The sequence below is a fragment of the Babylonia areolata genome, chromosome 24 (genome assembly GCF_041734735.1).
Source record: "Babylonia areolata isolate BAREFJ2019XMU chromosome 24, ASM4173473v1, whole genome shotgun sequence".
Classification (NCBI taxonomy): domain Eukaryota; kingdom Metazoa; phylum Mollusca; class Gastropoda; order Neogastropoda; family Buccinidae; genus Babylonia; species Babylonia areolata.
In genome coordinates this window covers 38,739,900-38,752,075 of record NC_134899.1, presented here as the reverse complement: position 1 = coordinate 38,752,075, position 12,176 = coordinate 38,739,900, and the positions used below count along the sequence as shown (strand labels likewise).

The 12,176-nt window shown below is 44.5% G+C and overlaps 1 protein-coding gene across 1 annotated transcript in view; it reads left to right on the top strand.

The window, feature by feature from the left end:
* The window catches only part of LOC143298634 (short transient receptor potential channel 4-like), a 181,033-nt gene that overhangs the window by 98,060 nt on the left and 70,797 nt on the right, over nt 1–12,176 (top strand). The window contains exon 5 of the mRNA XM_076611513.1: nt 2,817–2,963. Coding sequence (XP_076467628.1) covers nt 2,817–2,963 — 147 coding nt within the window. The remainder of the gene's footprint in view (nt 1–2,816; nt 2,964–12,176) is intronic.

Genomic DNA, 12,176 nt, shown 5'->3' with positions numbered 1-12,176 from the left:
AAGAAGAGCAGGAGGAGGGAAAAAAAGAAAGCGAGGGAAAAGGACATTAAATAATAATAATAATAATAAAGAAGCCCGGTGCAGTGGATCTAGCATTGCAACAGGTGCTGTATTAGCAACAGTAGCAGCAGCAGCAGCAACAGCAGCAGTAGCAGCAACAGCAGCATAGCAGCAACAGCTGCACAGCAACAGCAGCAGCAGCAGCAAAGAAGCAGAATCAAAAGCACCATTATTGTATACACCCCCAGTGTCATTCAAAACTGATAACATGAGGGTGCTTATGTGTCGGAGAGAATGCTTAATCATACAAGAGTAGGGGGTAGGGGAAAACGGGTGAGGAAAATATACCCCCAAAAAACCCCAACTTAGTGCAAGAACATGGGGCATGGTCATGGAAGTCTTTCGGGAATAATGACCACGTCAGTGACGCCGGAAAGGCAGTATCAGTATCAGTATCAGTATCAGTAGCTCAAGGAGGCGTCACTGCGTTCAGTCAAATCCATATATGCTACACCACATCTGGCAAGCAGATGCCTGACCAGCAGCGTAACCCAAAGCGCTAATTTAAAAATAAAATAAAATAAATAATAAACAGATTAAAAATAAATAAATAAAGTAAAATAAATAAAGTAAAATAATAGATAAATACATAAAAATACTACTACTACTACTAATAATAATAATAATATTTATAAGGCGCAAAATTTTGATGAAGTCAACTCTAAGAGCACAAAAAAAGGGAGACAACAATGATGATAAATAAGCAAATAAATGTAAAACATGCAGACACACACACACACACACACACACACACACACACACACACACACACACACACACACACAACAGATACGCAACAAACATGCAGTTTCACAGGCATGAAAGCACAATCAAATACACAAAAATGTACATGAGCTCCAACACACACACACACACACACACACACACACACTACCCTGCAACCCCACACTCCTCCCCAAAGGCAAACCCACTAACTGGCGGCCACACATGTGGTCAGACAACAAAAGATAATAGATCTCGTCTCCTCTCTTTTGGTGAAATGTGTGGCTTCTGGTCGAGGCCCTCAAGACGTCTCTCTCTCTCTCTCTCTCTCTCTCTCTCTCTCTCTCTCTCTCTCTCTCTTTTTTTTTTTTTTTTTTTTTTTGGGGGGGGGGGGGGGGCGAGGGGGGGGCTTGGGAGGGGCTGTGTGTTTCTTTTGTTTGTTTGCTTTTTTGTTGTTGTTGTTTTTTTGTTTTTTTTGGAGGGGGGGTTGATCTTTTTCCTTCATGATATGATGTTTGTATCAGGATTATGTAGATGTGCATGTTTAAATGTGACTGTGAATGTCATGTCATTATTTCTCCATCTCTTTGCTACTTTGTGGATGTTTTGATTCATTTTCATTTTCCATTTGCCCTGGGGGCTGGATGAAAAAAAGCACATGTATGCTTATTCCACTTCCCTCAATAAAAAAAACTTCGTTCGTTCGTTCGTTCGTTCTCTCTCTCTCTCTCTCTCTCTCTCTCTCTCTCTCTCGCTCTCTCACCTGAAATGCGCGAGCCAAAGCTTCCTTGTGAATAGCCGGGCGGACGCTTGACCACACAGAGAATGGGGAATTCTGCCAGCCCCAAAGGGATATATATATATATACATGATATACATGGAGTGATGGCCTAGAAGTAACGCGCCCGCCTAGGAAGCAAGAGAATCTGAGCGCGCTGGTTCGAATCACGGCTCAGCCGCCGATATTTTCTCCCCCTCTACTAGACCTTGAGTGGTGGTGGTCTGGACGCTAGTCATTCGGATGAGAAAATAAACCGAGGCCCCGTGTGCAGCATGCACTTAGCGCGCGTAAAAGAACCCTCGGCAACAAAAGGGTTTTTCTTGGCGGGCAACATTCTGTAGAAAAATCCACTCGGATAGGAAAAACAAATATAACTACACGCAGGAAAAAAAAAGAAAAAAAGAGTGGCGCTGTTGTGTAGCGACGCACTCTCCCTGGGGAGAGCAACCCGAATTCCACACAGAGAAATATGTTGTGATAAAAAGATATATATATATATATATATAGAGAGAGAGAGAGAGAGAGAGAGAGAGAGGTGTGTGTGTGTGTGTGTGTGTGTGTGTGTGTGTGTGTGTGTGTGTGTGTGTGTGTGTGTGTGTGTGTGTGTGCGTGCGTGTGATATCTAGGCCATTCCGATGAAGAATGCACTCTTCCGAGGGCGTAATGGTTCTCCAGGGAATTGCATGACCGCCGTTGAGGGTCCTGTGGGAGGAATTGTTTAACACACAGATATGAGAGCGAGGGGCAAAAAGCAGCGTTGTGCCCCGCTAGGTGCTGGAAACCGTTTGCAGAGACTTGTGTTGAGTTGTGTTGTATTGTATTGTGTTGTATTGTATTGTTGTGTATTGCAGTGTATTGTAGTGTATCGTACAGGACTGTGCTGTACTGTACTGTATTGTATTATATTGTATTGTATTGTGTCGGTTTATGTCGCGTTGCATTGCATTGCATTCTATTATATTGCATTGCATTGAATTGTATAGCATTACATTACTTGTAGTGTGTGTGTGTGTGTGTGTGTGTGTGTGTGTGTGTGTGTGTGTGTGTGTGTGTCCACAGCAGATTGATCTGTGTGAAATTCGGAAGTCTGTAATAAGCAAATTTCTTGTTGTGCATCAAAGTGAATGATTTCTTTTTTTGTTGTTGTTGTTGGTTGAAGGGCTGATTGACTGATCGATTCACTGAATGATTGATTGATTGATTTACAGATTAACTGACTGATTGACTGACTGGCTGACTGCTTGGTGTGCAGTGTTGCTGATCCTGGTGTCCCAGCGGGTGGAAATCGCGCGGATAGGGGGCGGAGAGGAGGCGTCCGACACCCGTGACAAAGTGGACAGGGAGCTGAGGGGCTCGCCCGCCTCCCTCGTGGAGTGGATCATCCTCGCCTATGTCGCTGGTCAGTGAGGGAGGGAGGGAAGGCGTGAGTGAGGGAGGGAGGGAAGGAGTGAGTGAGGGAGTGAGTGAGTGAGTGAAGGACGGACGGACGGACTGACGGAAGGACGAAGGAGTGAAGTGAGTGAGTGATGAGTGAGTGAGGGAAGGAAGGAGTGAGGGAGTGAGTGAAGGTGTGAGTGAGAGAGTTAGGGGAGGAGTGAAGGAAGGAGTGAGTGAGAGAAGAAGTGGGTTAGGGAGTGAGGGAGTGAATGAGGGAGGGAGGGATGGAAGGAGTGAGTTAGGGAGGGAGGGAGTGAATGAGTGAGAGAGGGAGTGAGTGAGGGAGTGAGTGAATGATTAAGTGAGGGAGTGACGGAGGGACGGAGGGAGGGACGGAAGGAGTGAGGAAGGGCTGGAAGGAGGGAGGGACGGAGGGAGGAAAGGAGTGACGTGAGTGAGTTAGGGAGGGAGGGAAGGAGTGACAGAGGGACGGAGGGAGGGAAGGAAAGAGTGAGGGAGGGACGGAGGGAGGGACGGAAGGTGTGAGGGACGGAGGGAGAGAGAGAGGGGGAAAGGGAGGGAGGGACGGACGGAAGGTGTGAGTTAGGGAGTGAGGGAGGGAGGGAGAGAGGGACGGACGGACGGAAGGTGTGAGTTAGGGAGTGAGGGAGGGAGAGAGGGAAGGAGAGTGGGAGAGACGGAAGGTGTGAGTTAGGGAGTGAGTGAGGGAGGGAGGGAGGGAGAGTGGGAGGGACGGAAGGTGTGAGTTAGGGAGTGAGTGATTTAGTGAGTGAGGGAGTGACGGGGAGACGGGGGTAGGGAGTGAGTGAGTGAAGGGATGGAAGGAGGGAGGGATGGAGGGACGGAAGGAGGGAGGGAGGGAGAGAGGGATGGAGGGACAGAAGGTGTGAGTTAGGGAGTGAGGGAGGAAGGGAGGGGGAAAGGGAGGGAGGAACGGAAGGAGTGAGTTAGGGAGTGAGGGAGGGAGTGAGGGAGGGAAGGAGTGAATGAGTGAGTGAGTGAAAAGATGAGTGAGTGAGTGAGGGAGTGACGGAGAGACGGAGGGATGGATGGAAGGAGTGAGGGAGGGATGCAGTGATGGAGGGACGGAAGGAGGGAGGGATGGAGTGATGGAGGGACGGAAGGAGGGAGGGAGGAAGTTAGGGAGGGACGGAAGGAGGAATGGAGGGAGGGAGAGAGGGATGGAGGGACGGACGGAAGGAGGGAGTTAGGGACGGAGTGAGTGGGAAAGGGAAGGAGGGAGGGAGAGTGGGAGGGATGGAAGGTGTGAGTTAGGGAGTGAGGGAGGAAGTAAGGGGAAAGGGAGGGAGGGACGACGGAAGGTATGAGTTAGGGAGTGAGGGAGGGAGTGAGGGAGGGAAAGTAGGAGGGAGGGAAGGAGTGATTTAGGGAGGGAGGGAGGGAGGGAGAGAGGGATGGAGGGGTGTGAGTTAGGCAGGGAGGGAAAGTAGGAGGGAGGGAAGGAGGGAGTTAGGGAGGGAAGGAGGGAGGGAGGGAAGGAATGAGTGAGTTAGGGAGTGAGTGAGTGAGTGAGTGAGGGTGGGAGGGAGGGTAAGAGTGAGTTAGGGAGTGGAGTGAGTGAGTGAGTGAGGAAGGGTGGGAAGGAGGGAAGTAGTGAGTTAGGGAGTGACTGAGTGAGTGAGGAAGGGAGGGAGGGAGGGAGGGAAGGAGTGAGTTGGGGAGTTAGTCATGGATGTCTGTCTGTCTGTATGTGTATCTGTCTGTCTGTTTTCCTGTCTATCTTTAGGAATGTCTGTCTCTGTTTGTCTGTCTGGAGGATTTAGTTTTGTGTTGCTTTTCAGGGTTCTTCTATGTCTTTGTCTGTCACCCTCTTTCTCTCTCTCTCTCTCTCTCTCTCTCTCTCTCTCTCTCTCTCTCTCTCTCTCTCTCTCTCTCTCTTATTCTCGTTATTTCTCTTTTCTTATCTCACTGGCTAGGTGCTTCCGATTTTGTTAATGACCGGTAAAGTATTTTCGGTCTGTCTGTCTGTCCCACCCCCACCCCCCGCCCCAACCCCCAACCCCCACCCCCTCCCCACGTCCCCAAGTACTGCAAACTGTTGGTGCAAGTTTATCTATTTTGTCTGTCTGTCTGTATGTTCCTATCAATATATAACCCAGTCTTCTGTCTGTCTCACTTCCCCCCCTGTGTGAGTCTTGTTGGCGCATTTTCGTATACCCTGACATTAATAAAATTGTATGAACATGTCAGTTATCAAATTCACATTCACATTCAGATATATGCATTGCTCACAGTGATTGTCAAACATATGCAGGCAGGCAAGCAATCACCCGAAAGAAAATATAGATAACCATACAGACAATCATCAAAAGACTTCCCAGTTCCCACTCCCTTCCAATAATTTATATATATATATATATATATATATATATATATATATATATATATATATATATATATATATATATATATATTAGCATGTACCCATGCCAGGAATCGCACAATACACCTCAGTCCTAGATCCTGTCACAAATCTCTCCCAGCCACTTTAGCCACTGTCCATTTGACTCTGTGGCGACTTTTCAAGCCAAGTGGGGATACCTTGACAGGAAGTATATTGGCCCGTCGGCCATGAAGATGTGGCTTTGACCACAGAGAGTTAAGTGACAGTCTTCAAGGTATCGGACGGGGTTTTAGTTTTGTGGTACTTTTCAAGTTTCTTCTGTGTCTTTGTGTCTTTGTGTCTGTCTTTCTGTCTGTCTCTGTCTGTCTGTCTGTCTGTTTGTCTCTCTGTCTCTCTCTCGTTATTTCTCACTGGCTGGGGGCTTTCTTCTTCTTCTTCTGCGTTCACTCGTATGCACACGAGTGGGCTTTTACGTTATGACAGTTTTTACCCCGCCATGTAGGCAGCCATACTCCGTTTTCGGGAGTGTGCATGCTGGGTATGTTCTTGTTTCCATAATCCACCGAACGCTGACATGGATTACAGGATCTTTAACGTGCGTATTTGATCTTCTGTTTGCATATACACACGAAGGGGGTTCAGGCACTAGCAGGTCTGCACATATGTTGACCTGGGAGATCGTAAAAATCTCCACCCTTTACCCACCAGGCGCCGTCACCGTGATTCGAACCCGGGACCCTCAGATTGACAGTCCAACGCTTTAACCACTCGGCTATTGCGCCCGTCGCTGGGGGCTTTCGACTTTGTTAATCTAATTCAATTCAATTTGGGTTGCTTTGCATGTTCCTGTTGTTTGTTTCTCCCTCTCTCACTCCAAACTCTATCTCTGTCTCTCTCTCCCTCCCTGTCTATCTCTCTGTCTCTAATTCTCTGTCTCTTCCTCCCTCCCCCTCTCTCTCTCTCTCTCTCTCTCTCTCCTCTCTCTCTCTCTTTCTCTCTCTCAGTCTTTCTCTCTCTTTCTCTATCTCTTTCTCCCTCTCCCTCTCTCTCTCTCTGTCTCTCTCTGTCTCCCCCTCCTCCCCTCTCTCTCTCTCCCTCTCTCTCTCAGTCTCTCTCTCTTTCTCTATCTCTCTCCCTCCCTCCCCCTCTCTCTCTGTCTCTATCTGTCTCTCCCTCCCTCTCTCTCTCTATCTCTCCCTCTCCCCCTCTCTCTGTGTCTCTCCCTCCCTCCCTCTCTCTCCCTCCCTCCCTCCCTCTCTTTCTCCGTCCTTGTCTACCCTCCCCTCTCTGTGTCTCTGTCTCTGTCTCTGTCTGTCTCTGTCTCTCTCTCTCTCTCTCTCCTCTCTCTCTCTCTTTATTTCTTTTCCTGCCTCACTGTCTGGGGCAGCAGTGTTTTATTCAAACATTTTCTGTTGGTTTGTCGGTCTGTCCGTCTGTCTGTCTTTGTGTCGTTAAAACAAAACAAACCAACAAAAAACCAACACCTCTCTCTCTCATGCGCACTCGCTCTTTCTCTCACACGTTATCTTTCTGACTGTCCGTCCGTCTCTCTGCCCCGTCTTGGACCTACGAAAATGAATGTTGGTGTGTGTTCATAATCATACTTTCAGATGAAGTGAAAGAATATCAAATTGCCAGTCATTAAACTCTTTTCTTACCCTCATGGTTATTCACATTATTCTCGAAGGGAGTTGCAGGGGCAGGGAGGCCACAGGCACACACACACACACACATACACACACACACACACACACACGCACACGCACACGCACACACACACACACACACACACACACCACACACACACACACACACACACACACACACACACACACACACACACACACACACCACTGACAGATGAGCGGACAAAGAATAAAAGAATAGCAAAGACCAGAGTACCGTGACATATCTCTGGTTTCACTACAGAATGTCCTCCCCATGTCCATTTGACCCCTGGTCATTTAAAACAACAACAACACACACACACACACACGCACACGCACACACACACACACACACACACACACACACACACACACACACACACACACAATGCAACAACACACACACCCCTTATGCCCCCCGCCCCCCTTCACCCCCTTCAATTTTGTCTCTGGACACGCCTGTATTATTCTACTGGAGGGCAGCACGCATTTCCCAGACACTTAATTTGTCTCAGCTGTCGAATGCACTGGTTTTTCCGGGGACGTTTGGGAGGAGAGGGGGCGGGGGTGGCGGGGGGGGGGGGGGGGGCGCAATTTCTATGGTGTGATAGATTTTTAAATTTCTTTCTTTTTCTTTTTTTTTTTGGGGGGGGGGAGGTGGGGAGAGAATGGATGGATGAATTTTTTTTTTTTTTTTATTGGGGAAAAAAAGAATAAAGCACAAATGGCTTGTTTTCTTCAAGTCCTCGTGAAAAGGGAAAAGAAATTTAACATTATACTCAGTACAAAAGCATGAAATTTCACGAATAAATTTCAATTATGTCACATAAAAGAAAAGACGGACAAGATAAGTACATGCACAGATAATACTTAGAACAGAAAGAAAAGAAGAAATAAGTAGGAAGAGACAAGAGAGAGAGAGAGAGTACATACGTGTGTGTGTGTGTGTGTGTGTGTGTGTGTGTGTGTGTGTGTGTGTGTGTGTGTGTGTGTGAGAAAGAAAGCGCGAGCTTGCGTGCGTGTGTATTTGTGTCTTATTTGTGTGTGTGTGTGTGTCAAGTCAAGTCAAGTCAAAATGATCTTTATTGAGGGTAAAAGAATAAGCTTATACAGCTTTTTTACATCCTGCCCTCATAAAAAAAGAGAAGAATTTTTTTTTCTAACTTTAAAAAGGAAGAAATGGGGGAAGTGGGGGTCTGGAAAGGATATATGGAAATAAACAATTACAAGAAACACACAAAAATTCTACCGAGAACAACAACAACAGAAATAATACAAGCGTAAATAGCAATAAATTTACATATGATACTGACACGATTACAACGTGCAATGCGACATTCTTACATCATTAACTTAATTCAGGAAGAAAAGAGAGAGGGGAAAAACGAGAGAGAAGGATACATACATACATACACACACACACACACACACACACACACACACACACATACATACATATATATATATATATATATATATATATATATATATATATATATATATATATAATATATATAATTAGAGAGAGAGAGAGAGAGAGAGAACAGACAGACGGATAAAGGTAACAGTCGAGAGATGGAAAAGAGACAGAAAGTCAGAAGGACAGAGAAGGTTTAAAGTTAGAAAAATAGACAGACAAGTATATAGACAGTAGATACAATGATAGTCTTATCGAAGCATCAAGGGATCATATTTTTTCCATCAAATATTTCTTAAGTGCTTTTTTGAATGGTTGCTTTAGACGACATGACTTTAAAGAGGGAGGTAAACCATTCCATATCGTTCCCCCAGAATATGTTAAACTAGATTTATATAAATTGTTTCGGGGTCATGGAAAAGATAGTTTGTGAGTGTGTCTATTTTCATTAGTAATAAAATTCTGGGTTATTTTCTTTGGTGCTGTTCCATTCACTATACTGTGCATACACATACATTTGTTAAGTAATAGTCGACTTTTGAGCGGAAGAATGTCTAAATTTTTTTAGTCATTATCTGTCAAAGTATTAGATTTTAGTTTAATCAGTTTTAGAGCTCTTTTGTGCAAGCGACTGATGTGTTTGAGGTTAGTTTCGCTGGCATTATCCCACAACGTGGATGCATAGTTTATGAGGGATAGAATGTGTGCGTGAAAAAATAGCTTCCTAGAATGAAGACTGAGAGAATGTTTAACCTTGCTAAGCTGGTATATTCTTTTGGAAATTCTTTTTCCTAGATCAGCAACATGATCAGACCATGACAGGTCATTGTCTATTATGACCCCCAATACTTTGTGTGTTGTAACTTCTTCAATTGTTTTCCCGTGGATGTATAAAGGTGTAAAGGAGGTATGCATTTTTTGTCGCTTCTGTCGTGTCGTCACATACATACATTTAATTTTGCCTGTATTTAGAGACATGTGGTTCACCTCAGTCCATTTGACCAAATTATCTATATTGTTCTGAAGCTCATTTACAAGTTCAGTTGGATTATCACTATTTGACTGAAGTGAGGTGTCGTCCGCGAACATTTCGCATGTGCATTGTATATGTAATGGCAAGTCATTTATATATATGGAAAATAAAAGTGGCCCAAGCACTGATCCTTGTGGTACACCAAATTTTACAGGAAGTAAATCAGACCTGCTAGAACTGATTTCAACCAACTGATGACGGTCACTGAGAAAGGAGATAAAAAAAATCTAAAGCATCATTTGACAAATTGTTATGTGAGAGTTTTCTAACAAGAAGAGAGTGGTTAATTATGTCAAAAGCCTTGGCGAAGTCAACAAAGAGAATACCTGTGAACACATTATTGTTTATGTTTGAAAGGCATCTTTCAATAATTTGTATAAGAGCTGTGTGACAGGAGTGATTTTCCCGAAAACCTGATTGGTTTTCGTGTATCAAATCATATTTCTTAAGATAGGAATTAAGGTGAGATTGCACATGTCTTTCAAGTGGTTTGGACAAAACAGACAGTATAGAAATAGGTCTATAGTTAGAGGGATTATCTCGGTCTCCTGCTTTGTACAGTGGTATAACCTTAGCTTGCTTCAATTTTAATGGGAAAACCTGTTTATCAATACATAAATTATATACATAGGTGAGAGTGTCTGATATATATGCTGCACTGGCCTTTAGTATTTTACGATCGATTCCATCTAAGTCTCTTGTTCCAGATTGTTTCAGGTGTAGTAAGCTATGAAATACTTCATTTATTGTCACAGGTGGTATATGAAAGTTGGCTGAGATGTTTTTCGAGTCACAGTATTGTTTCAGTAGTTTTAGTTCGTTTTAATTTGTTTTATCATTTACAATTATATTGTTGGCAATGTTAGCAAAATGATAGTTTAAGTATGTGTGTGTGTGTGTGTGTGTGTGTGTGTGTGTGTGTGTGTGTGTGTGTGTGTGTGTGTGTGTGTGTGTGTGTGTGTGTGTGTATGTGTGTGTGTGTGTGTGTGTGTGTGACGTTAGATAAACAGATATGTGTGTGTGTTTGTATGTGTGTGTGTGTGTGTGCGTGTGTGTGTGTGCAGGTACGGGCGTGCGTCCAAGCGTGCGTGTGCGCGGGTGTGTGTGTGTGTGTGTGTGTGTGTGTGTGTGTGTGAGTGTGTGTGTGTGTGTGTGTGTGTGTGTGTGTGTGTGTGTGTGTGTGTGTGTGTGGATGGAATAGTTGCGGAAGGTGTGGATTGTATGGAGTCGATCAGGAGAGCGGATAAGTATGTGTGTGCGTATACATAGATACATGTGTGTGTGTGTGTGTGTGTGTCTGTGTGTGTGTGTGTGTGTGTGTGTGTGTGTGTGTGTGTGTGTGTGTGTGTCGTGTGAGACAGTGAGAGAGAGACAGAGAGACAGACAGAAAGAGAGTGAGAGAGGGAGTGTGTGTGTGAGAGAGAAAGAGAGAGAGAGAGAGAGAGAGAGGAGAGGCAGGGTGTCTTGGTTTTCTTTTCTGCTTTTATGGAGGTTGTGGGAGAAGGTTGTACGATGTGAGTTGTTAACTCTCTGTGTCCGTCTGTCTGTCCGTTTGGATTCCCACGTCCTCTGTGTATGTGTGTGTGTGCCTGGCATGGTCCCTCTTCCACACACACACACACACACACACACAAACACACACACACACACACACACACACACACACACACACACACACACACACACACACACACAAGGATGGCAAGGATTTTGTATTATATGAGGGAATATACATGTATATGTGGCTGGGATGGGCAAGGTTTATTTGTGTCCGAGCATTTGTGTTCATTTGTGTGTGTGTGTGTGTGTGTGTGTGTGTGTGTGTGTGTGTGTGTGTGTGTGTGTGTGTGTGTGTGTGTGTGTGTGTGTGACACAGAGAGAGAGAGATGCAATAGTGTATTTCATTATCACACTGATCTTGCATATATATACATGCATTTTGTTGTTGTTATCGCTTTTCATGTTTCATGCTTTTCTTTTTTCTACTTCTTCTACTACTACTGCCTCTTCTTCTTCTTCTCTCTATCTCTTTCCTATTTGTTTTCTTTTTTTTCATAGATGGCTTGATGCAAAAAAAAAATTTTTTAAGCAAATGTTGCTTGTTCAATTTACCATCATAATGAAATCTTGACTTGAATCTCCTGTTTTTGCTCTCTCTCTCTCTCTCTCTCTCTCTCTCTCTCTCTCTCTCTCTCTCTCTCTCTCTCTCTCTCTCTCTCCTACTCCTCCCTCCCTCTCTCTACTCTCTCCACACACCCTCTCTCTCTTTCTCTTTTCTCTCGCTCTCTCTCTCTCTCTCTCCCGTCTCCATTTTGTGCTCAGTTGTCCAGCGTTGAGAAGATATTAGAGAACAATTCACTCCGCTCAAAATTTACAGACATCCTTGTTTATTCAAACTCATCTTGGTATATTGTTGTCTACGAATGAAACTATTGTACAACATTTTGCTTTGTATTTACATAGAACATTTAAACAACGCAGGAATTTATGTAACGTAATTTGTGTGTGTGTGTGTGTTTTAATATGCGACTTTCTGTTAATTCTAGGTGTGCCCACTTCTAAGTGGATATGGCCTATATGAATGAAACGTCAACGTCTACGTCTACATCTTTCCTGTGTCCGCTATCTTTCTCTTCTCTTTCACTCTATCTGTTTTTCCTTCACTCTCTCTCTCTTTGAGTGCCTTTCCTTTTCTTTGCGTGTCTTCGTGGTTGCAAGATATTGTTTCCATC